Genomic DNA, 24,032 nt, shown 5'->3' on the forward strand with positions numbered 1-24,032 from the left:
CCTGCTCTGTACTGGGACTGGTGGAGGCAGCAATACCTCCTAGTTTCTCAGCTTCCCTTGGTGGGATGAAGAGATATTTGGGGAGGGGCTGCCTGGAGCGGAAGGAATTTCAAAGAACATTCCTGGCCTAGTGCAGGAGGAGCACTGACCTCCCCAATTCCTCCTCTGGCTGATGTCTTAGAGGCATGTCCTCCTCTGGAGGATCCGGGAGGCTGAAGTTACCTTCTTCCTCCTTTCTCCGCATCCGATTCCTCCTTCCTTCTCCCCTGTCTTCTAGCTCTCTTAAGGGGCCGGGGCTGACAGCTTGGGATGGGAAAAAGATTCTGAGTAAATGTTGAGGACAAGGGTTGAGGGTTGGGATTTATAATCCTCAGAAACTCGGCGACTGTTTCTTTAAGACATTTATTTATTTTCTAGATCAGTTAACTGAAGCCCAGAGAGGTTAAGTGACTTAGTTTTGGTCACACAGCAGAAGTTGGGTTTTCAGCCCAGATCTTATGACCAGTATTCCTCTGGTTTCTCTTATTTTTGTTTTCTCACTAGAAAAGGTGATCTTTTATCTTGTCTGCGAGGAAGTTATGTGAGGAAGGGTCTGGAAGCAGGTAGGGTTTGGATGTGAGGACACAGGACACTTAGGACTTCATACCTCTTACAGGGAGTTCTTGACTGTCTCCCTAGTGGGACCCCCAGCCTCAGCCTTTCCCCTTCCCTATCTTCAGACCTGACTAGAGTAATTGGCTTGGCAGCCCTTCTGGGTTGAAGGCACCCTCCCTCAATGGTCAGCGTACTGCGTTAGGAGCAGGGTGGTGAGTGCACAAGAGGGCCTGGTGCGCACAGTCAGTCCTCCAGTGTGTCCTCTGGCCAGGCAGCCACAGCAGCGCCAAGCCTCACAGCAGCAGTTTCACAGAAGCGGGAACTGGGGTGGAGGGAGGCCGGGTGCCCTCCCCAGGGTCACATGCAAGGTGAGATGGAGCCAGCATTTAAAACCTGATTAGTCACACTCAAGTGCCTGCTCTTTCCACCTCCCCTCTCTCTGTAATGACACAGAAGTTCCAGTGAAACCTGGCAGGTGCAATGCCTTTCACGGCCACCATGTCACCTGATCCATGCAAAGGTCCCCTGCAGCAAGGGGTATCCCTGTGTCTCCACAGTGCAGAGACACCTCAACAGAGAAGATGAGGGTCTTCCCTGCACTGTGTTTAAAGGTGTGTTAAAGGGACCTCCCTGGTGATGTGGGGGTTAAGTCTCAGCACTATGAAGCTATCGGCAGCCACTGCAGCACGAGTTCAATCCCCAGCCAGGGAGCTACCCACATGGCGCAGCAGACCTCTCCTGTCTCCCCGCTGCTCCCCTCAGCAGTGTATTTCAGTAGATCCACCTGTTCTGCTCCCCACTCTATCTCTGGTGAATCATCTCACCCCCTGTACCTCCTGTCTGCACCCGGTTCTTGTATGCATAAATAAAGATAAATCTTTAAAAAAATAAAGTTGTGTTAAAGACTTTCGCAAGGGAGGAGGTTGAATCTGGATTGTCTGTTGCATCACAGCGGGGTCCTCTCAATCCGAGTTTCCCAGGGAAACTTTATTAAGAGGAATTTTTATGGAGATAGTGATAGATCGGCCTGTGCTTGTAAGAAATGACAATCCCTGTGTGCGCTGCCCTTTATCCAGCGCTCACAGCCAATCCATGACCTTATATAGATCCCCCCAACTTGTACTCGGGTGTGTGTGTGTGTGTGTGTGTGTGTGTGTGAAATTCAGCACAATTTTAGCCTGTGTGAGTTCATGTGTGATCAGCCAACAGCTTGAAAACCTCAGCCATCTCTCTCTCTTTTTTTATTTTAAGATTTATTTATTTTTTTATACAAGCACTGGGTACAGTCAGAAGCGCGAGAGGGTGAGAGAATTCACCAGAACAGGCAGGCTGACGAAATACACTGCTGAGGGGAGCAGCGGGCGTGGCAGGAGAGGTCTGCGCGCCACATGGGACCCTTGCTGGTGGCCGGGGATTGAACCTGTGCTGCAGAGGCTGTGGGCAGCTTCGCAGCCCAGCGCTCAACCGCTGCGCCACCAGGGGAGGCCCAAGAGTCACCGTTTTTGACCCAAATGCTGAAATGCCAAAGTCTGCTCTTTTGGGACAGTGGCATGGGTGCTGGCTGTGGTCTTGCTGTGGGGTGGGTGTCGTACCCCCTCAAGAGGCAGAAGCTCGCTCCAGACTGCAGGTCATGGACAGGGAGCGCACTTACACCACAGCGCTCTCTGGTCTGGATCCTCTGCTGTGGCGAGGAGCGTGGCTGCCCCTCCCGCTCACAGGGACATCTTTCTCTCCCGAGGGCACGCAGAAGCCATGTCTGACCAGGAGGAGGCCCTGGAAGAGTGTGAACAGTGAGTACACAGAACGTACTGCCTGGGGTGCTGCCCTCTGCCCACCTGGCCCAGGAGCTCCCTGGGGTGGGGCATAGCTGTGCCTGTCTGGGCACTAGAGAAGGGACATATCCCCTTCGTTTCCTTGTCTGGGGCTGGGGACCCCAGGCTAACCACAGGCTGGGGGCCATTAGGGAGTAACCAGGTTCAGCTGCTGACGACAGAGAGAGAAGAAAGTGGGAAGGACTTTCAAGAAGGGATACAGCCCGGGAGAGCTCAGAGGTGACTTGCAGAACTAGGAGACAAGCCAGGAGAGAAGAACCCAGAAGCTGAGTCTCCTGATAAAGGATCTAGAAAGATTCAGTGACTGTCCAGTAGACACAGCCGATCATGCCATGAGACCCCCCGCCCCCCCGCCCACCAGAGCTCAGCATTCTCCCATCACCAAGAGCCACCCTCCCAAGGGTGCCCTTTCCACACTCCTGTGCTGGAGGCACCCTGTGGGGTGGCAGGTGCTGGGTCACTGTCAGCCAACCCACTGTGGTCTCTGGGGAGTGGTCACTGGGGGATAACAGAGGTGTGGGCAACAGCTCCTGCCCCTATGGAACTGACTCTTCTCTGTCTGTGGAGATGTGAAGAGTTGGAAGCCACCAGTAAACTGGAGCCCATCTGGAAACTGGGCTGTGTGTAGTGCTGCATGGGGGAGGGGACCTCCGGGGACTGCAGCAGTCAGAGGAGACTGCATGGAGGAGGCAGGTCTTACCAAATGGGGTTTGGACAGAGAGAGAAGAAAGTGGGAAGGACTTTCAAGAAGGGATACAGCCCGGGAGAGCTCAGAGGTGACTTGCAGAACTCCGAGGGACCAAACTGGCTAAAGTAGAGGTTCTCAGGGTCAGTAGATGGAGCCCTGCACCAGGATGCTGGAGGGTTAAGGGGTGCATGAAGGGGGAGATGCGTGAACTCCATTAGGCAATGCAGAAAATAAATGGGATTTTTCCAGTCTGTGTGTGTGCCTCTGTGTGTGTGTCTGTGTGTGCTCATGCATTCTTGACAGTATCTTCTGCTCTGCAGGGAGCAGGAAGGTAAGCACACACCTCCACTCATTTGGAGGAAGGACAGCCTGGTTTGGAACTGACCCATCTCTTCTCTTCTCTCCCTGGCGGCGACCATCTCCTCTGAACAGAAGAAGCTGTGGAAGGTATATGGGGCCTGGGGGAAGAAGGTCACAAAGGAGTTGTCCTTGGGACCCAGTGTTGCTGGGGGCACTGGGAAACAGTTAGCCTGTTCATCTTGTCCCCTCTCTCTCAGCTGGGCAAAGATCCTGCCGCCACGGCTCCTGAGCAGAATCCGTCCAAACCTTGGTTGCTCAGCTCTTAAGGCAAAAGGTTTAAAGCTCTCTACTCCGCCGTTTTATTCAAACACCATCACCACTTTTTCCAAATATTAGATTTGCTTTCCTTTCCTTTCATTTTATTTTACCTGGAAAAGTTTCAAATGCATGTTAAAGAAGCAAATTAAGAACGTCCCCCCACCATAGCTTTGTCAAATATCAATCTCTGTTTACCTGTGCCCTGCAGGTATTCCAAAATAATTCCGGCAGGTATCCAAAATAATTGGATTCCCAGCAGGTATCCAAAATAATTCCCAGATATCATGCCATTTCATGCTTAAATATTTCAAAATGTGTCTCTAAAGGAGGCTATTGAGAAAAACCATAATACCATTGCCATACACAAAAACAATCAATTTTGTAATTTTTCAAGTAAGATTCTGAATAGAAAATTGTTCATTTAGCAGGAAAATTTATATTTTTATTATTGCCTGCCTGGGGGGTGGGACTGTAGGTCCTTGTGATTCCTGCTTTTCCATGTTGACAGCTGTGCTGCCCAGCATGGCCCATCTGGCCATTGCAGCCAACCCTGACCTTTCTTTCATCCTGAGCGTGTCATGCAGGAGTGATGAAGAGGCTCCCCTCCAGCCTCATCTGGCCCCAAGTGGTCCAAAACGCTTTCAGCACCTCTGTTCCTGCACCCCAGGTGGGACAGAAGTGACTTAGTGGCCCCACAGACACTCAGAAGTACCCCATCAGCACTCGGAGTGTGAACGTCAAGGGGAGGACACCATAGAGGTCCAGGGCAAGAGTTGGGGTGGGGTCAGTAACTGCTGGTCCTGTTTCCTGTGTCTTCTAGGGAAAATGGGGGACCTCTTGCACATTTCAGGCTGTTCAGGGGCGTCTGGTTTAAGAGGCGTCATAAGAGGAGCTCACAGGAGAAGCAGAGGGGCTGTGGGTCCCTTTTGGTTTCCCAGGAAACCCAATCGCTTCAGAGCTATTTGAAATAACTTTGGATCAAAAATCTACCCCCAGATTCTGCTGTGTTCCCTGCACAAGACTCTTAGTGTGGTGGGTCTTCCTTTGCTTGAGGGTTTTGCCAGCTCACAATAGGCATTTTGGGTGAGGTTTGAGGTGCGGACATCTGGACTGGGGACCAGGCTGCTTGCTACACCAGCAGAGGTTGGCTGTGAATTAACGAGATAATTCCCTGCTGCGAGCAACCCGCTGGACTCAGTGTCGCATCTGCCTTGCTTGCTTGAACAGACGACAGCTGCCTCCTGCGCGCGGGCCCCTGGCGTGAGTGACCAAGGCAGCAGAGGCGTGCCTGTCCCCTAAGCCCGGGTGTGGACAAGTCATGTCACCTCCTCCCGGAGTGAGAGGGAGCCCATTGCTGGATGCTCCGTCCTGGAGCGGGTGTTCTAGATGCAGTTGCTTCCTATGTCAGGTCTCCCCTAGAAGGGCAGCTGCATGGACAGAGGCAAAGCGCCTGGCGCTGGTTCTCCTGTGGGGCTTTCCGAGCTGTGATCCTGCAAATGGCACACATTTTGGGTGATATCCAAGAGGATGATTCAGGGGGACACTTGATGTGAGTTAATTGCTGCCCACTCTGTCTTTTGGGGCCTCTGGTGTTGTGAGAGGGGAGCAGAGTCCCATGTCTAGAGGCAGGGCAGGAGCGGCCTGTTGCTCCCCACAGACTACTCAAGCCCTTAATCTTTCCATAGGGGTAGTGAGGACAATTACAGCTGACCCTGGGACCAGGCAAGGGGTTAGGGGAGCTGAACCCCACGCAGCCGAAAATAGACATATAACTTATCCTGGGCCCTCTGAGTCTGCAGGTTGAACCTGTGAGTTCACAGACTGTGCGGAGAAAAAGATGTGAGTGTAAGTGGATCTGAGAGGCCGAAACCTCTGTGGTTCAAGCCAAGTGCATTTCCCTTTCACTCACGAGGCCCCTGAGACCCAGGGAGGCCCCTGGGAGGGGGCTGTCCATGGAGCTCCGGTGGTAGCTGGGCAGTGAGCACCCAGCCGGCCTGGAGGGCCCACTCCGCACACCGCACACTGACCACTCTGTCGCTATCCCTCTGTGTCCAGACTAACCTGTCTTGCTTCTCCCCTTGCCGCTGCTGCTGCCTGAACCTCAGAGGAGGAAGACTGGAGAGAGGACGAAGACGATGGTAGTACAGCCTGCTTGCTCTGTGCTTCCCCCCCCTGCTGTCCTCTGAGCACCTTCTAGAAGGGGTAGGGGGTGGGGGCGGGAGAGGGTAGGTGGGGCCTGGGCCAGCACATCCATCTTCAGAGAGATTAGGCCTGTGTTTCCGAGCTCTTCTCTGAGTCTCTTTGGGCGCTGCTCCTTCCCCGGCTACCATCCCACCCTGGGCTGGGGGTTGGAAGGCCCAGGATGGCTTGTCGCCCATCCTGTACCACATGAGTCTGCATGAGTGACTGACTCTGCCCCAATCTGTGTTCTGTAGTGGACACTCCTGAGCTGGACAGCTCCCAGGCAGGGTGGGTAGAGCACGAGGACCTGGCATCAAAGTCATCTGATGAGCAGCTGGGAGATCTGGAAGTGGCCAGAGCAAAAAGGACATGATGTCAGCCTTCAGCGGTGTCCTGCTGGGGACAAGAGCTGGGACTGTCCTCTTGTCCAATGATAGGACTGGGGCCAGGGAGACAGACTGAGGCTTAATTTTTGAAGGAGCTTTGTCACAGTGATGTCCCATGATGGGTGGGTGGCCTGGGAGGCAGTCAGTGCCCTGTCATTGGAGGTGTTGGGGGGTCCCTGAGGGGGGTGTCTACAAGAAATGAAACATCAGATGGGATGGGGAAAGGTGTTAACAGGGTGGCCTGGAGGTGGACTCCACAACTAGATATATCCTTGCCATCCTGTTCTCTACTCTCACCATTCTAGAAGGGCCTTCTCTGAGGCAAGGCTTTTGTAGGAATCAAAGAAGAGGTATTTCCAGGCCTCAGAGTAGACTCAGGGAAAGAGAACAAGAAGGATGGGGGCAGAAAGAGTGGGCCTAGGTTTCTGGCCTATGGGCTCCTTTCAGCCAGAGGCCTTCCCCTCCCACTGCCTGGAGGCCTCCACCAAGAACTTGCCCGGAAGAGCCCTGCGCTGTCTCACTTCACCATTGTGGGGGCCATGTATGTGAAACAAATATGAAGATGGAAACTCGTGCCAGCTTTCTAGACACCCAACCCAACTCCCACTAGCTTGCTTTTTGGTTTCTTTTAGATACAGAAAAGGGTCTTTAGCATGACCAGGGCAGGAGCTTCCCAGACAACTCCCCTTGAGCAGACCACAGGCTTTGATCACTGGGCAGAAAGTAGGGGAGTGGGGTGGGGGGCTGTTGGAGAAAGGGGAGCTAAGAAAGGCAGAGAAAGTCAGGGACTCCCCCTACCCCCAGCAGGGTCCTTTGCTGGGCCTGCCCTCTGCCCATCGAACCCTAACCTGGGACTCCTGCCTCAGGGTGCTAGACCCTCATCACACTAGCAGAGTAGGTCTTCACACTGGGAAAGGGCCACTTCTGATCCCAAACTCCCAAGGAGACAGATTTAGAACAAAACACCTTCATGCCCTCCTGACCCGGTTTCCCAGGGCCCAGCAGACTATTTCTGTAAAGGACAGGTTCTAATATTTGAGGTCCTGTGGGCCACACAGTCTGTGTTGTAACTACTTGTCTCTGCTCTTGTAGCATGAAAACAGCCAAAGGCCATACATCAATGAATGTTTGTGGCTGTATTCTAATAAAACTTTATTCACAGAAATGATCTGGGGACCGGATTTGGTCCTGGGTCAAACATTGCTTGCTGACTTTTGGTTTCAACCCAGAACTGAGCAGTCCCAAGCATTCGCATTGGTTATGCCCCATGTTCATCTTGAACCCGGATATCCCCATCCACTCTGTTCTATGTCTGCTGGCATAGGCAGGGCCTGGCTGTTCACTATGTCTGGTTTGCTTCTCCAGAGCAGGAAGAACAAGCAGAAGAGGCCGAAGGTGAAGCTGAAGGTGAGGATGAAGCTGAGGAGACCAATGTGGAAGGTAAGGCTCTGTGGTGAGGGTGTGGGGGGCCTTTCATGGTGTCACAATCTCTCAAAGCCGTTGCCATGGTGATAAGAACTCCCCTGGGACATTCTCTTTGATCAGTGCAACTATGCTCGACTGTGGTGTCTGACCTGAAATTGTCCTACCTATGAGCCAGAACCGTGTGCTCCTTTCCATGGATGTGGACATGGCATGTGACAGACAGCTCCCTGGCTCCATAATCCAGCAGGGTGCACTCTAGTTAGGACCTCTTCAAGGGCTGGCCCTTGGCAGAGGGACTTGGGCACAGAAGAAAGATCTTTGTTGACTAATCTTGTTCTGTTTAGGAGATGCACAAGAAGAAGAAGAAGCTAAAGAGACTGAAGGTGAGGACAATTAGACACCAAGAGAAAGGATTTGGGATGACAAATGAACCCCTCCAAGCACCTTGGGGGGAGACTGCCAACAGGGCTCCCTCTGGGCAGGTATGGGAGAGAGGCTCAGGGAAGGAGAGAACTCATGGTGATGCTGGTTTTGGATGAGGGTCTCTAAGCCTCTGCCCTTCTTCTGGAGCAGCTGCTTTAGGGGCCCAGTGGAAGAAAGTTGTAGTTTCCTGGCCCCTGCTGAGTGGGGTGCTCAGGAGTCACGTCTATACCTGTGGCTCCCTGGAGCTCCCAAAATTGCTTTATGGGTCTTTATGTTGGAATACAGCCATGCTGCAGCCTTTACAAGGAGATCAGGGGGTCCTAGCTATGTCTCTGGAGAGGCGGGGTCCCCAGCGGGGGTCTGGAATCATGCCATCAGCTTCCTGGACCTGTGGCTACCATGAAATCCTGGGGGAACCAAGGAAGGAATACTTGGGAGGGGATCTGGAGCCCCAGGAGGCCATGGCAGGGATCCCCAGGCTGTAGGGGATACTGTACCAACAGAAAATGGAGCCCACACTTATGCAGATTTTGAGGGCAGAACTGGGGCCAGATCTGGGGCCTCCTGACCCTGTGACTATGTGCTTCTCTTCTCCCCAGATGGCCCAGTGGAGGAGTCCAAACCCAAGCCTAGGTGAGTGGACACTCCTGTCATGAAGTCTGAGGAACAGAAGCCAGCAAAGGAGAATGATCAGAACAGGACAGGAATGCAGGGCCCAGTGGGTGTGGACTGGAAGTGTGTTGGGCACAGACTACCTGTACAGTTGTACAGGTTGTGTACTGCACAAAGGTCTGTCCTGATGGAGAGAGTAGGAGATGAAATCCATTCCACACTCCATTACTAACTGCACACCCTGGCACAGCGGCACTGTATTCACCTAGAGGAAAGAGATGGGTCATTGCACTGGGCAGATACCCCCTCCTATCCACAGATGGTTAGAGAGCCTGCCTTTGTATCTGAGGCTGGTCTTGGGGGAGGAGGGAAGAAAATTGGGGGGAGCCGTCAATGAAACCATGCCAGCCTAGGCTTTGCAATGAGTTGCAAAGGGGTGGGGTGGGGTGCTTAGTCCCATACACATAAAATCACCACTGTGGGTGTTGGTGTGGTAGGGGCCACATGGCTTCCTGTTGTTGGTGCTGCACCCACCAGCAGATGGCGCCTCAGCACAGCTTAGGCTTCTGCCCCGCTGGGTGACCTCCTGAACCATCCCAGACCAGAAGGGACCATCCAGGCTGCTTCTTTAGGGCAGCACCTTCCCTTTGCAGTGTCTCATTTCGGCTCCGCACAAGTCTGAGGGCAGATGGGGAAACAAAGGACCAGTACACACTGGGCCGGTGACACAGCAAGGGGCCAAATTGCAGGAAAGGGTTCAGAGATTGATTGAGATAAGCTTCTCTGCCCTCACTGTGCGGTTTTGAGCAAGTCTCTGCCTGAGTCTCAGTTTTCCGAAATAAGATGAATGGTACCTGCTTTGTGGTATGTTGTGAGTAGAAATGACACATAGCGAGAGCCCTCTGGGTATTCCCAGAGTAAGCTGGGCTGTGACAGCACAGCAAGGTCATGGATGGGGTCAGCTGTGCCGGGGAGGCTGTCTCTGCAGGGGAAGGATGCTCCAGGCCCAGGCCCCTTGGCACCCCAGACCCTGGGCAGTGTTGATGCTGACGACTCCTTCTTTCCAATAGACCGTTTATGCCCAACTTGGTGCCACCCAAGATCCCCGACGGAGAGAGAGTGGACTTTGACGTGAGCTCTGGTTTCAGGGGAGCAGGCCTATCTGGGGTGGACTCAAGAGAGCCTAAGGGAGAGACCTTGTGACCTTGTGGGCAGGGGAGGCTGCAGGTGGTGTCCCCTTGGGTCAGGCTGCAACCTCTGGGTTCAGCCCACATTTGCCCTTTTGTGGGCAGGCCTCACCTCTGGCACTGCACATCCCTTTTGCATCGAGAAGGGTGGTTTCTATTCACCCATCTCTGCCCTGAGCTCAGGGGTGAAGCACCTCTGACCTGGTGGTGCCCCCCAGGACATCCACCGGAAGCGCATGGAGAAGGACCTGAACGAGCTGCAGACGCTGATTGAGGCTCACTTTGAGAACAGGAAGAAGGAGGAGGAGGAGCTCCTTTCCCTCAAAGACAGAATCGTAGGTGTCCAGTCTCCCAGGGGAACATTGCTAAGCCCCCTCTCTGGCTTCCCCTCTGTGTTCAACCACCTCCTCCAGGCAGCCTTCCCTGGAGTCCCTAACACCGCTGGAAGTGGGCTGTCCGTCAGGACCCTGCTGCTCCAGCTGCACCCGAGGCCCTGCCCTGGGGCTCCTGGTTCCTGCCTTGTCTCTCCTTCTGGTTCAACCACCTGTCTATCCTGGGCACCCCACCCGCTTCTATGCCCAAGCCCTGGCTGTGGATGACTCTGATGCCTGTGACCCTTCTCTGCCCTGGCCTCCTTCCCAGCCAGCACAACTCCCCCCACTGACAAAGGGAGATGCATTGAGCTCCTAGTCATGAGCAGGGAGGTTATTTCCATTCCTCTTTTTTCTCTCCAACCGACTTGCCCTTCCCTGGGCCTGCTGCTTGACTGGCAGCTGGGCCTTGGCCACCTGTCTGAGCACCCAGCAGCTGCCAGGGTGGGGCCAGAGGGTAGTGCTGTGGGGGGACAGGAGCAGCCTGCCTGGCATTTTCTGAATTGTTGGAGATGATCCCACAGCGACGGATGTCCAGCAAGTGCTGGGGCACAGGCTTGGGTGCTGGCGGGTATTTTCCCGGAGCAGCTGTGTCTGCACCTGTCTGGGAGTGGTGGAGAGCAAAACCTTTGGAGGAAGTGCATTCCAGGCCTTGGGTTCCCTTGCCACTCTTCCCCTGATTGGTGCCTGCACCCCGTGACTAGGGGTCCCCCTGGCAGCCGTGCAGGCTTCCCATCTTTCCCATAGGAGAAGCGGCGGGCCGAGCGGGCGGAGCAGCAGCGCATCAGGAATGAGCGGGAGAAGGAGCGCCAGACCCGCCTGGCTGTGAGTGACCCAGCGCAAGGCTCACAGAGCCCCCTATGCTCCCAGATCCCAGGCCCAGGCCTCTCTCTGTTCAAGGACATGGACTCAGTCAAGAGGCAGCAAGTACCTCATGAGCTGGGCCGTGTTTTGGCTCAGATGATGCACGTGGGCCAGACAGAAAGCTCTGACTCCTTTAGTGGCTGGCATTAAGACCCCTCGGCCCTCCTCCCTGCCCCAGCGTGGGTGCCCTGGGAACTAGAGGCTCCAGAGCCTTCTTCCTGTGGTGCTGTTGCTGAAGCCCTTCCAAAGCAACAGGCTCTTGGGGTGCTCACAGCCGAGGGGCCGGTGGGACCTCTCGGTCAGGAAGCAGGACCTCATTCATCCAGCCAGTCATCCTTCACTTGGTCAAAAAACAAAAGTTGCCCCACTCCGGTGTGCCAGGCCCTGGGCTGGGGAGGTCTCAGCAAGCTTCTCACCCAGGCAGAGAAACCCAACTCAGCTCCCCCCTAAACGCCTCCAGCTCCAGCAGGGCTTCCTGCCCCTGCCCCTAATTTGCTCCCTTCCTCCTGCCTCCACACCAGGAGGAGAGGGCCCGGCGAGAGGAGGAGGAGAACAGGAGGAAGGCTGAGGACGAGGCCCGGAAGAAGAAGGCTTTGTCCAACATGATGCATTTTGGAGGCTACATCCAGAAGGTACGTGGGGGGCAGGGTCTTCAGGGGGTCCTGGTACAGCAGGAGGAGTGAGGTATCCACTGCGGCAGAGGGGCTGCCCTTGGACCTGAGGAGAAATTCCCTGCCACTGTGAGTGAGAGGTGCGGCCTGGGGCTGCTCTCTGCCTGGCGGCAACTTCACTGTGAGACTGGCTGGGGCTGCTGCGTGCAGAGGCCTGGAGACCTGCTCCTCTCACCGGGTTGCGGTGTTGCCCGGTGGCCCCAGGTGGCTGCGTGTGGCCAGAAGAGCCCTATGCCTGCTGAGAGCTGTGCTTGGAGACCCAGATGGGACACATGTGTACACACACACACACACACACACACACAGCCTTCTGCAACCTGGGAGCCTCCATTTCTCATGGGACACTGGGCTTCCTATTACCCTGCCTGCTCTGAGATCATCCAGCCAGCTAGCGGGCAGAGTGCCCGTGCTGCGGATTTGGTGTTGTTCTTGGAACACAATTCCTAGCTTTTGTGCCCCAGTCTGACGATATGTCCATCCTCCAGGGCCGCAGGAAACATGAAATGGATATTCTCCATGCAGGGGGATCAGAGCGTTTCCCTAGATTTCTAAAGTCCTAATCAGAACCAGGCCTGCCAGCCTGCCTCCACCCCAAGGTGGCCACGCCAGCCCCTCTGCAATTGCTCTACCTCCCGCCCGCCCAGGCTCCCGTCCTGGTGAGCCGGGGGCTCTGGTGAGCAGGGGGCTCCAGTGAGCCTCTGCGTGACCTTCTCCTTCTCCCTCTGTGTCTGTCTCCCTTTGTCTCCCGCCCTGTCCCTGTCCTCTCTCTGCCTCTGTCCTGTTCTGAGCTTTCTATCCGGGTCTTTATCTCATGGTGTCCTGGTTCTGCAGGCCCAGGTGGGTACCAAAACCTCCTCTTCCTCCTCCTCAGAGTCCTGGGAGCTCCCTGGAGGGAGGCATGTGGCTATTGGGCAAGGTGGGCCGGAGAAGTCTGGAGAGAGATGGGGGTGTCGGGGGAGGTACTGAAGAAGGGACAGAATGACAGTCCTCGCTCTTGCCTGAGTCCCCAGGGACCCAGGCAGTCAATGGTGCGGGGTAGCAGGGATGAGAGGACCAGAACCGGCTCCTTCTGCAGGCCTTGCCCTGCTCCCCACTGGGTTTGGGGAAGGGTGGGGGATGGTGGGAGATTGGTGGGGGATCCTCTAGCCAATTCCCCTTCTTGCCATTTACTCCAGACTGAGCGGAAAAGTGGGAAGAGGCAGACGGAGCGGGAAAAGAAGAAGAAGATTCTGGCTGAGAGGAGGAAGGCGCTGGCCATCGACCACTTGAATGAAGATCAGCTGAGGTGGGGCCAGGGCTGGTGCCCAGGGGCGGCCAGTGCATGGGGAGGGTCAGGGCACCCCCACAGGGCAACAGCAGGGGGCGCTGCCTCCTGACCAATTTTCCAAGGGTGCTGCGTTGGGTCAGTTGGGTGTCTGCTTTGCTGAGAGGGAGAGAGAGGGCTGAGCAGGCACCTCACCTGTCTGAGCCTCACCTAACTCCCCTGCACACAGGAGGTGGGGAGGGAAACGAGCCGGGTGCTCTGCAGTGCCACAGGGTCTCTCCCTCTCCTCTGGCCCCAGAACTTTGTCCTGCAGCCCCTGCTGTCCTTTCCTCAGCTCTGGACACTGCCATTTGGATTTGGGGCCCTGTGCTGGCCAAGCCCTTAGGGTGGGGGCAGCCCCCAATGTAATCCCTGCAGGCTGGAAGTGGGAAGGAGGCTGTCCCCCTGGGGGGCCAGGTGGGCATCTGGATAGAGGTGGGTGGCACCCTGATCCACCAGCCCAGCCTCACTGCAGCCTTTTCCACAGAGAGAAGGCCAAGGAACTGTGGCAGAGCATCTACAACCTGGAGGCAGAGAAGTTCGACCTGCAGGAGAAGTTCAAGCAGCAGAAGTATGAGGTGAGCCTGCTCCTTGCACCCCCAAGCCCCCATCCTCTCTGTTTGTTGGGGTTTGCAGTCTGTTGCCCATCAGGCACCTTTTCCTGTCCCTGCTCCTCAGCACCCCAATCCCGCCTGCTGCCTCCTTTCCTACAGTCTTGGGTGCTTGCCAGGGCCATTGTTTGCTGGGCTTGAGCACCCCAAACTTGGGGGGCTCCCTGCCTTGTCTAGGCCACACTGAACCAGGCCCCTGGGGCCTCTCTGGACCCCTGATTATTCTCACTCTCATAGTATTACTTTCCTTCTTCTCCCCTCTCTTCCTCCTCCTCTTTCCCCAACCTTCTCCTTCCCCTCCTGCTCCTCCCTCTTCTCTCTGCTGCTGAGCCCCCTTCTCCTTCGCCCCCAGCCTACCTGGGACCTCAGCAAATCAGCTCCCACATTAGCCTGTTTCCCACTTTCCTTCCAGATCAATGTTCTCCGAAACAGGATCAACGATAACCAGAAAGTGTAAGTGTCTGGGCCCCTCCTGGTCTGCACCGCACCCCCCATCTCCCAGCATCCCACCAACCTTCTCCCCTGGGTCCTCCTCTCCCCCTTGGCTGTTGCTCGCTGATGGGGAGTGGGGTGGGGCCAGAGAGGTCTCACTGCAGCCGCCCTTGGCCCTTGGCCTAGCTCCTCCCAATGGAGCCCTGCTGCCCTGTGTGCCCTCTGACGGTCCTGCTCCTCTTGTAGCTCCAAGACCCGAGGCAAGGCCAAAGTCACTGGGCGCTGGAAGTAGAGGCAGCAGCCTCCTTAAAGGATGAGCCTCCTTCACCAGAGATGTTCTCCTGGCCATGTCCCTGTCCTGCATGTCCCCAGCGCCGGGCCTCCTGGGCACCTGAGGGCACTCCTCGTGGAAGCTCCTCGTGGAAGCCAGGGGCTGGCCCAGCAGAAGCCACTGCCCGCGCCCCGCCCCACACGCCCCCACCACACCACTAATAAAGAGTCACCACACACCTAATGGCAATTCTGTCACTTCTCCTTCAGAGGGGGGAGAAACTGAGGCAAGACCCAGTCTCACAGGGGGTCAGGGTACACAGTATAGACCTGCAGAGACGTAGCCCCTGCTTCCGGCAAACCTGGACACGCTCTCGCCTGTCTGACCCCCTCCCACCAGAGTTGGCCAGGAAAGGCTGGGATGCTTCAGGGGCCAGTGGGGAGGGGGCACCAGCTACAGAAAGGGCTTGTCATGTCAGCACTGAGTCACCAGGGCTCACCCAGCGGTACTGCAGTCCAGGGGGATGGATGTGCCCTTCCTGAGTCACCCCTGGGAACCGGGAAGGCCTCCTCTGAAGGTCCTGCCTTCTCCCCCTCCTGGCCAGGGCTATAAGGAGTGGGCATCTGGGAGGTAGGGCGCCCTGAGGAAGGAAGGACGGCCAGTTCACTGGGCAGTCTGAGTTGCCAAGAGGGGAGGGATGGCCTGGGTGCCTCGGTTCCCGCTTTCTGTGATCTGCATGTCCTCTTGGGCTTGAACTATAACCTGGGGACCACAGGGGCTGTGCTGAAGAGGACAGCCTGTAGCGTCCATCCAGTCGGCAGAAGGCCAGGGAAGCGAGGTGGGATGAGACTGCCGTGCTCCCCAGCGCCACAGCGTAAGCCAGAAGGAGTCCTCCAGTGTCTGTCTGAGCCCTGCCTCAGGCCTTTCACTCTGCCTGGAGGTCACCTGTTCTCCACTGTCAGCCCCCCAAAGGGCACTGAGAAAGTGTTGCCCCCAGCAGGCTTCCCAAGCTCTGCCCCACTGAGTAAGCCTTCTGGACCCCGCTCTGGCCGTGCTCGCTGGAATGGAGCGCACAGCCCAGTGGGGGAGAGGCACAAAGAGAAGATTCCAGATCACTGTACTCGTAGGTGAGGATGAGTCACACCACCTGGCCCCGGCGCAGGGGCTTTCCAGAGGAAAAGGTGTCTACACGGAGGGTGTCTACACAGAGGGTGTCTAAATGGAGTCCCGGAGAGGGGGGGAGAAGGTCAAGGAGAGGGACGGGTCGAGGGAGTAGCCTGCAGGCCCAGGAGAGGGAGCCAGCCTGGTGTATGAGAGGGTCGCCACTTGCAGACTCCAGGGCTCTGGTGGGGACAAGAGGACTGACCCTCCAGAAGTGATCCGAGAGCAGGGAGGCAGGAGGCCGGCCCTGTGGCCGTGGAGGGCCCTCATCCCTGTGTCTGAGATATCTGAGGGCAGCTCCTGGGTTCAGTCCTAGCCCCGTTCTCCCCCATTTGCAGCAGAGTCATGGTCCTAGCCCCTCTTCCATAATGGGGCACTGCAGCCCCACCCTCACATGCCACCAGAGAGGGGGCACGGGGTCCAAGACTGGGACACTGGATTCTCCGCCCACCATTAGGTCCCCTGGGAGCCCCATCTTGTCTCCCTGGAGCAGCAAGGGAAAGGGGAGAAGTGTCTGGGTCCCCCCCGCCCCCCCTCCCCAGCAGGGCCTCCTGAGGATCCCTCCTCCTGCAGACCAGACACACACAGAGGCTCCTTTAAGAACCACAGACCTGTGGGACAGAGGCAGGCTCAGCCCTGTCAGACCAGATCTCCCTTATCTCTTCCTCTTAAGGTCACCTAGTGTTCTGGAATGATCTCTGGAGTACCCCAGACTTTGTCCCCATGCAGGGCTGGTGACTACACCCAGACCAAGTTCCCCCAGCTTCACTGACCCCCATTACACCACGATGCCCTGCCCAGCCCAGGCACCGCAGTTGTGCCCACCTCCCTTGGCTGCAACACCCCTTGCCGGGTCTCTGGGCCCCTGTGTCCACCCAGGAGCTTGGGAAAATGGCAGCAAGCACTGCTGGGCCCTGGGAAAGAGAGCCCTACCAGTCATCACATCTCCAAATGCCTTGGAGTCTTGGGCACACAGGCAATTATGTGCCCACTTGGGAGGGAAAAGTCTGGCTCCCCAGGGGCTCGCAGCCTTGGACTCCAGCCCTGGCCCTTGCTTGGAATCCACATCCCCACTTCCTCCCATCAGTGTGGCCCTGCCACCTCCCAGCTCTGGAGCCAGATTCCTTGCTCCTCTGCCCGAGAACTTCCTTATCTAGGGATTGCTGGGGAGGGTAAGAGAAATACCACCTGTGTAGCCCTGGTGCTACTCTCCGGGCACTTGACAGGCGCAAATGACAGCCACTGTCACTGATGTTCTGGTCTGAACATGCTGCCAGCCCCTCCCCAGGCTCAGGGTCTAGGGAAGCTGGGTCCATGCTGGCCCCTCCTCATGTGGGGTTGCCCCTAGAAGCTTCCTGGCCTGGTCAGGGGTATAAGGCCCTGTTGGTGCTGGCCCAGGTGGGTGCAGTGCTGGATGGAGGTGGCAGAACTGCTCTCAGGCCAGCCCCACCCCTGACACTGCAGGCTGGTTTCTGGAAAGGGTGGGGTGTGATCCGCCCTGGGTGGGAGGCTGGATTCTCTCCAGTTGGCCTCCTAGTGCAGACACTGGGGGAGATGCAGGGTAGACCCTGGGTACTCTGTCTCCTGGCAGTGTGGCCAGTGGGGGTCTGCCCTCCAGGAAAAAGACCGAGGTAGGGAAACTGGGGTGATCAGGGCACAATTGACCCCCTCCCCCTGCACAACATACCCCTCAGGTGTCCCACACTTGAGCCCTGGGCCAGACCCTGTGCTGCCTACTCCACATGTTTTCTCTGACCAAGTACCAATGGCCCCAGGTCTCAATCCCAAGTCTCAGAGAAGAAACCAAGGCTCAACGTTTTAAGCAACCATGCGAAGTTAGAAAGTGGCAAAACTGAGCATGGAACTCAGGTCTATGGATCCAGAGTTCCCTGGTACATGGCCCTAGCAGGTTGAAGGAGTACCCCCAATCTCTCCCAAACGCAGTGCCAGGGCTAGAATCCCTGTAAACTGGCTGGGGTGGGCTGAGGTCAGAGCACAGGACATGAGGGCATGGGCTCAGCTTCCTCATGGGGAACACCAGCCTTCCTGGCACCTCTCTGCCTGTCCCTCACAGCCTGCAGGGCTGATCTTTCTGCCCCATCCTGTGTCCACGGGTGATGGGTGTCCTGTGGCTTATTTCATTGCTTTTTCAGTGGGTCACCCCTCCACCCTGCACAGAGAGTGAACCCAGGGCAGGGGCTTGGCCTGAATGCCAGCAGTCAGGCTGATCCACGTTGCTGGAGCAGTGGGCCTCCTTCTGTGACCTCACCCCTGTTCCCAGTTTCTTAAAGTCCAGACAGAAGGAGCTATCTATTTTTGCTTCCCCCAGATGCCCCTTGCTCTTTCTCCTTTGCACTGCTCTTTCCTACTCTACAGACCCCTGCCTCCCCAGCAGCTCCTCACCCCTCAGGGCCTGGCTAAAGTCACAGTTTCTCCAGGAAGGCGCCCTCCCCACCCCGTGTTGTCTTGAGAACCCCACATTGGGAAAGGGCGGTGCTGGGAGGCAGCTCAAACACGCCGGCTCCCTGATGTCCCCTGCACGCCCGGCCTGGCTCAGCCTCCTCTCCCTCTGCAGCGCCGGGAAACACCCCTGCGCCCGGGCGTCGGCTTTCCTGAAGAGCAGCCCCAGCCCCCGGCCTCGGGCGGATTTGCACTGCCCGGGCCCCTCCTGCTTGACGGGGAAAACTGCTTGGGGATTGGGGTGCGCTGAAGGTGTGGTCGGCGTGCCCAAGACCCAGAGCAGGGTCAGGGGGCGAGGATGCCCCCTGGGGCCTGGGCGCTTTACCTAACTGTGGAAACATTTTTCTCCTGAGTCTTCAATTGAGGGCAATTGAAATTGCCATAGAGGTTGGGTGGGGCTGAGAACTGGGGTGAGCAGGTGGGTGGGGCTGAAGCTCCGGTGACGGCGCCAGGGAAGGGGCGGGGCCGGGCCCCCACCTGGTTTCTATGAATCACAGGACCGCGGTGAATGGGCTTTCAGAGGCTACTTCCCACAGGGAGATGGGGGTGTGGGGGGAGGGGATGGAAAGGAGGTGGGGGGGGAGTTGAGGAGGAAGGGAGAGGTCACTTCATTCCTGCTAGGGGAGTGTTTCCAATGAACTTGACACAGAGGCCCCTCTGGCCCAGGCATCTCCCATCCACAGGGGCCCAGGTGAGGTGCTGAGCCCTGGATTCTGCTGGGAGACTGACTTGCTTTATCAGTCAGCTCCATGATGATACCAAAAATGGCATCAGCCTGTACCTCTCAGGCACTTGCTGTGCGCCAGGCATCGGCTAAGGAATTTAAGTATATATACCCTAGTTAGATAGCAGGAAAGTTAGGGCCCACATAAACAGCTCCATTTAGACATGAAGAGATTGTGATCCAGGGGAGTTAGGTGAGCTATCCAAGGAAACACAGGGCAGGATACTGATTATTCTGATTTTTTTCCCCCAGTATACTTCCTACCAAATTAAATCGGACTTTTGATAAAAACAAAGAAAAGCCTATTTTTCAAGAAATAGTTTCTGTATTTAGTCAACAAAAACATAATCTCTCACTATGTGATGAGTACATGCTCGTCAATCCTTATCATAGGAAAACTTGGGTGAAGTAATGTTCAGATCATCGAGTGCCAGATTTTGCTGACTCACCAGACATTCTGGGATGCTGAGTGTAAGGTTTTACACTGTTGCTTGCTTGGGCTAAATAACTTAAGAATTATCATATGCCTCTTCCCACTCAGCTGCGCCTGTGATTTCCTCATCTTTCCTCCTGTCTAGACGGGGTGCTTCTTGAGGCCCAGGGCCCTGGTTTGCTCATTTCTACATCCTGGTGCCCCTCTATACATGTTGAATGATGGAAGACATTGTTCTCATCCAGCAGACCTCCTACAGGATTTGATCATATGAATATTAAATATTGACAGGGAGGGAAAATATTCACCTGAGAGTTGTATTGTCTTTAACAGTTGTCAAAACACTATAAATTAAAACACAGCAATGGAAATTTAGAAAAGAGCAAATTTGATCTCAAAAGATTCAGATGTTTGCCTTGTTCATGGGATATCGGTCTAAGCGTAGAGTCGGCTTGGTTACCAATATTCTTATCATAAGGGTCCATTCATTCATCGACTCCATAATTGCATAAAGCTAACATGTATTTATGTAGTGTACATTCCATGCCAGTTACTGGCCAGTTATCAGGGCTATTCCTGGGAACAGACCAAAGCTGCTCCCCACCTTCATAGACCAGGGGAGAGATGTTACATAGACATTCAACCATCATGGATGGTTAGAGAGATGGCTGGCTGGATGGCTGGATGGCTGGATGGAGAGAGATGGGTAGAATGGGAAGAGAGGTAGATGGATGGATAGATGGATGGATGGAGATGTGGGTGTCCAGGTTGTCGCGTACAGACATGATTTTTTTAAAGACTTATTTATTTATGCATACAAGAGCTGGGGTACAGGCCAGAGGTGCAGGGGCACGAGAGGATTCACCAGAGACAAAGTGGGGAACAGAATAGGCAGACTGACTAAAATACATTGCTGAGGGGAGCAATGGATGAGCCAGGAGAGGTCTGTTGCACCATGTGGGTTGCTCCCTAGCCTGCCGGGGATCAAACTCCTGCTGCAGAGGCTGTGAATTGCTTCATAGTGCTGTGCTTAACCCCTTGCGCCACCAGGGAGGCCCAAGACTTATGATGTTAAATCCAAGTTTTGAAAGCTTACTTTTGACAAGTTTGTTGTGGTTTGAAGTTGTATTAAATCACTTGTTTTGAAGTTGACCATTAGGACTTTTTTTTTTTTTTAATATTTATTAATTTATTTATATAAGCACTGGGTGCAGTCAGAAGCACAGGAGGGTGAGAGAATTCACCAGAGCGAAAGCAGGGAGCAGAACAGGCAGAACCACCTAAGTACACTGCTGAGGGGAGCAAGGGACTGACTGCAGGAGAGGTCTGCACGCCATGTGGGACCCTCGCCCAGCGGCCGGGGATGCCAGGGATCGAACTGCCGCTGCAGAGACTGTGGGCAGCTTTGCAACCCAGCACTCAACCGCTGCGCCGGGGAGGCCTGACCATTAGGACTTTCTTATCAAACTCTCACCCCAGAGTGGAGAGGACCACTGGGTCATTGACACCAAGGTGAAACAGCAGGACATGCATCACTGCATAATGAACTTGAAGTTTAAAATGTGAGAGGTTCGACCAGCAGCTTGAAAGCAATAGGTCTGGGCAGGGCCTCACTTTGTTGATCTCAAGACAATTGCTCCTGCCAGCCAGGCTCCCTTGGATAGACAGTGCTGTCCAGCTGTCCTGCAGATGCAGCAGAGAAGGGACTTCTACTCCGTGTGGCAGCAGCCAGTCTGTACCCATCCCTGGGGTAAGGACCTTCGACCTTCGGAGTGGCCCACCCTGACTGCCCACACCTGTGCTCTCGCTGCTAGCCACGCACACCCCGCCCCTAGGGTTCACAGCAGCATCTTCTGTGTTAAGCTCATCCCCAGTTTTTAGTTGGAAGGCTGCTCTACTGAGAACCAGTTGTAGAAAGAATAGCTCAGCAAAATGTGGACCTTATTTCTTCATCTCCCCTTCAGTTGGAATAAAAATGTGACTAATCTATCAACTCTTTGGAGTATGTTATTTCTTAATTGGCTTATTGAGAGACGTTATCAGGTATGTATCAGCAGACATTATCCTGTATGTTTTAAATTACAATTTCTGCAGTGAATGGGTGCTGAATGAATGATTGGCAAAGAACCTCAGTGTCTGAGCATAATTGGCTATGAACAAAATACACGTACACACACATCCATATATACACTTGTACACACATGCATGTGTGTTTCAGAGTGTCAGATTTCAAAGGAAAAGACAGCATTGTGAGTGAGAAAATAACTGGGGGTGAGAGTAATTTAAGTCGAGGGGCTGAATCGGGAAGGCTGCCTGGTAGAAGCCATCGGTGAGTTAGCAAGAAGAGCGTGAGATGCTGGAGCTGATGGAAGGCAATGCAAGGACCCTGGTGTGATCAGGGACTGAAAGGCCCAGGCAGGGGTGAAGGGTGGGAACTGAGTCTGGGAGGCCGGCAGGAGTGGGAGGAGGGATCTCATTTCCTGGATGATGGAAAGTCACTAGATTTTTATTTTTTTATTGTATATATTCTATTCTTTTATTATTTTTTTACATCTTTTTTTTTTTTTTTTTTTTTTTTTACAATATTTTGCTCTAGGGGCCTTTGGAACAAGGAGTCTGCAGGTTCTTGGGAGACTCCTGCCCCCAGGCCCAGCCCACTCTAAGCAGAGCTACTTCAAAAGATACTCCACACGCAACTGGGGACTTGCCCCAAGTCTTTGCACTGTCTCCTTCATCAGGAAAATCTTCCCACTAGAATAAAAGCCTGGGGAAGTAAAGGGGGCTTAGTGCACAGTCTGTCTGTGTCCCGGCTCCAGCGCCTCTGTGGTTGTGGACCGGAAGCCGCCCCTTTCAGCATCCCTGCTTAGGCCACGCATGATTCTCACAGTCTCTGACCTCGGGGGTGGCAGGGGCCGCCACAGAAGCTGGCTGTGTAGTCCCCTTCTCTGACCTGCGCTTGGGCCCTTCGGGGCTGGATTTTCCTCCAGTGCTTTGTGCCATCTTTTCACTGTTTCTTTTTTCTTTTTAAAGTTTTTTATTGAATTAACCTTGGTTTATAACATTACAGGTTTAGAAGCCCAGACTTCTAATTTGACATCTGTCTATAAATACACCATGTTTTCATTATTGATCTAGTTCTTTGCTTTTTGCCATTTCCCTGACAGATCCAGGAGATGGGGACTTGCCTGTTGTGTTCACAGAAGCATCTTCTGTGTTAAGAGCACAGACAGCACCTGGAGCACTCGCCAGCTGTTTGCTGAATGAATGAAGCAATGAACGAGTGAATGAATGAATGGTGGTTTGTCTCCAGCGAGACGTCTCACCCACCACAGTGTTCCAATAGGGTCAGAGAAAATCTTGCTGCTCAGAGAGATTTGGGCACTCCTGGGCAGGGGCAGTTGGATATTTGAGAGCCTAAAGAATTCAGGCACATTTTCAGCTGGTGGAGGTGTAGAGCCCAGACTTGCAGTGTCCTGGAGGAGAGGCTGGAGAGGAGTTTTTCCTGAGAAAGAGGTGGGGCAGCCTTATCAAGCCTGGCAGGTTCGTGTCCTAGCCAGCTGCAACCCATTCTGCTTCCTGGTTGGCCAGGGGGTGGGGTGGGAGGTAGTAGAGAGTGGACACAGGTCACATGTACCCCAGAATCTGTTCAGGACACAAACTTTGACACCAGACTCTCAGATTCCACCCCAGGTCTACCACGTACTTATGAGTGACTTGGCTAAATTCTTGCATCTCTGTTTCTTCCTCGCAAATGGGGGTGATAATATCAACTATCTCCCTGGGTTGTCGTGAAGATGAAAAGAGCTTGTAGCAGTTGATGTGCTTGGGACAGTGGCCGGCGCGTGGTACGAGGATGTGAGCACTGGCTGCTACCTTTCCATATTGTGAAGATAGAAAGGGTTCCCCCAGCTTGCCTCCCATTTTTTTTTCCCTCCCTGCTGCTTCTGTTCCCTCTTTTTGACTGCTCCTCAGGTTTCTCTGGCTGAAGTCACTCCTTTCTCCTTTGCCCTGTGTTGGGCCTAGGCAGGCTCCTTACTTCCCCACATCTGCTTCCTAGAGCTGAGCCAGGATGGCAGGTCTTGGGTAGAGGGAGCTGCTGGGTGAGTCAACCCATCCTGTCTTGTTGTAGCCCTAGTGGTGGGAGGCCAGGGCAAGGCGCTGATGACACCTTGCCACCCACCAGGCTGCCTCCGGGGAAAGAAGGAACTTGGAGCCCCCGGCTGCCACAGCTGTCTACTGAAGGGTCAGTACTCACCTGGGCGTGGGCCCTGGACCTCACTAGAGTGGCCGCCACCTGTGCAGTCCATGCCAGGTATCCACCCCCATGCCAGTGCCTCCCATCCTGTCCCATAAACTTAAAATCTGCACCCCAGAATATGCTGGCTTCCTTGTCCCCATCATTCCTTTACCCGCATCCTGCTCTGACAGTTTCTATCCACTTCCTCCAGGTCTCCTCTCTCTTGTACATCTACCTCCCAGGAAGCCTTCCTAGATGAGCAAGGCCCTCACTGCTCAAAGTGAGTCCCACAGACCAGCAGCAACAGCATCACCCTGGGTCTGCCAGGAAGGCAGAATCTCAGAATCCGCTTATTAACACCATGGCCAGGGCACCGCATGACCAAGCAATTGGAGAGTTCTTGAGCGAGGATAACCTTATAGTTCCAGACCCTGAGAAAATGGGGGTTCCAGGAAACTGGGCCAGCTCATACCAGGCTGACTGCAGATGGAAGGGCCCACATTACCAATTTTGTATATGGTGAAATAGGCCCCGCTCTGCTCTTTCAT

At 54.8% G+C, this 24,032-nt stretch overlaps 1 protein-coding gene across 1 annotated transcript; it reads left to right on the forward strand.

The window, feature by feature from the left end:
- Positions 1-2,346: 2,346 nt before the first annotated feature.
- On the forward strand, positions 2,347-14,490 carry TNNT2 (troponin T2, cardiac type; the record flags this gene model as incomplete). Its single annotated transcript, XM_084245537.1, has 12 exons — positions 2,347-2,384; positions 7,624-7,739; positions 8,069-8,107; positions 8,747-8,780; positions 9,830-9,890; positions 10,165-10,281; positions 11,065-11,142; positions 11,703-11,813; positions 13,028-13,137; positions 13,643-13,733; positions 14,179-14,219; positions 14,445-14,490. The coding sequence occupies 12 exons, from the start codon at positions 2,347-2,349 to the stop codon at positions 14,488-14,490; spliced, it is 882 nt and encodes a 293-aa protein (XP_084101663.1).
- Between the last annotated feature and the right edge of the window lie 9,542 nt (positions 14,491-24,032).

This window comes from Talpa europaea (assembly GCF_964194135.1).
Source record: "Talpa europaea genome assembly, chromosome: 10".
Taxonomy (NCBI): Eukaryota; Metazoa; Chordata; class Mammalia; order Eulipotyphla; family Talpidae; genus Talpa; species Talpa europaea.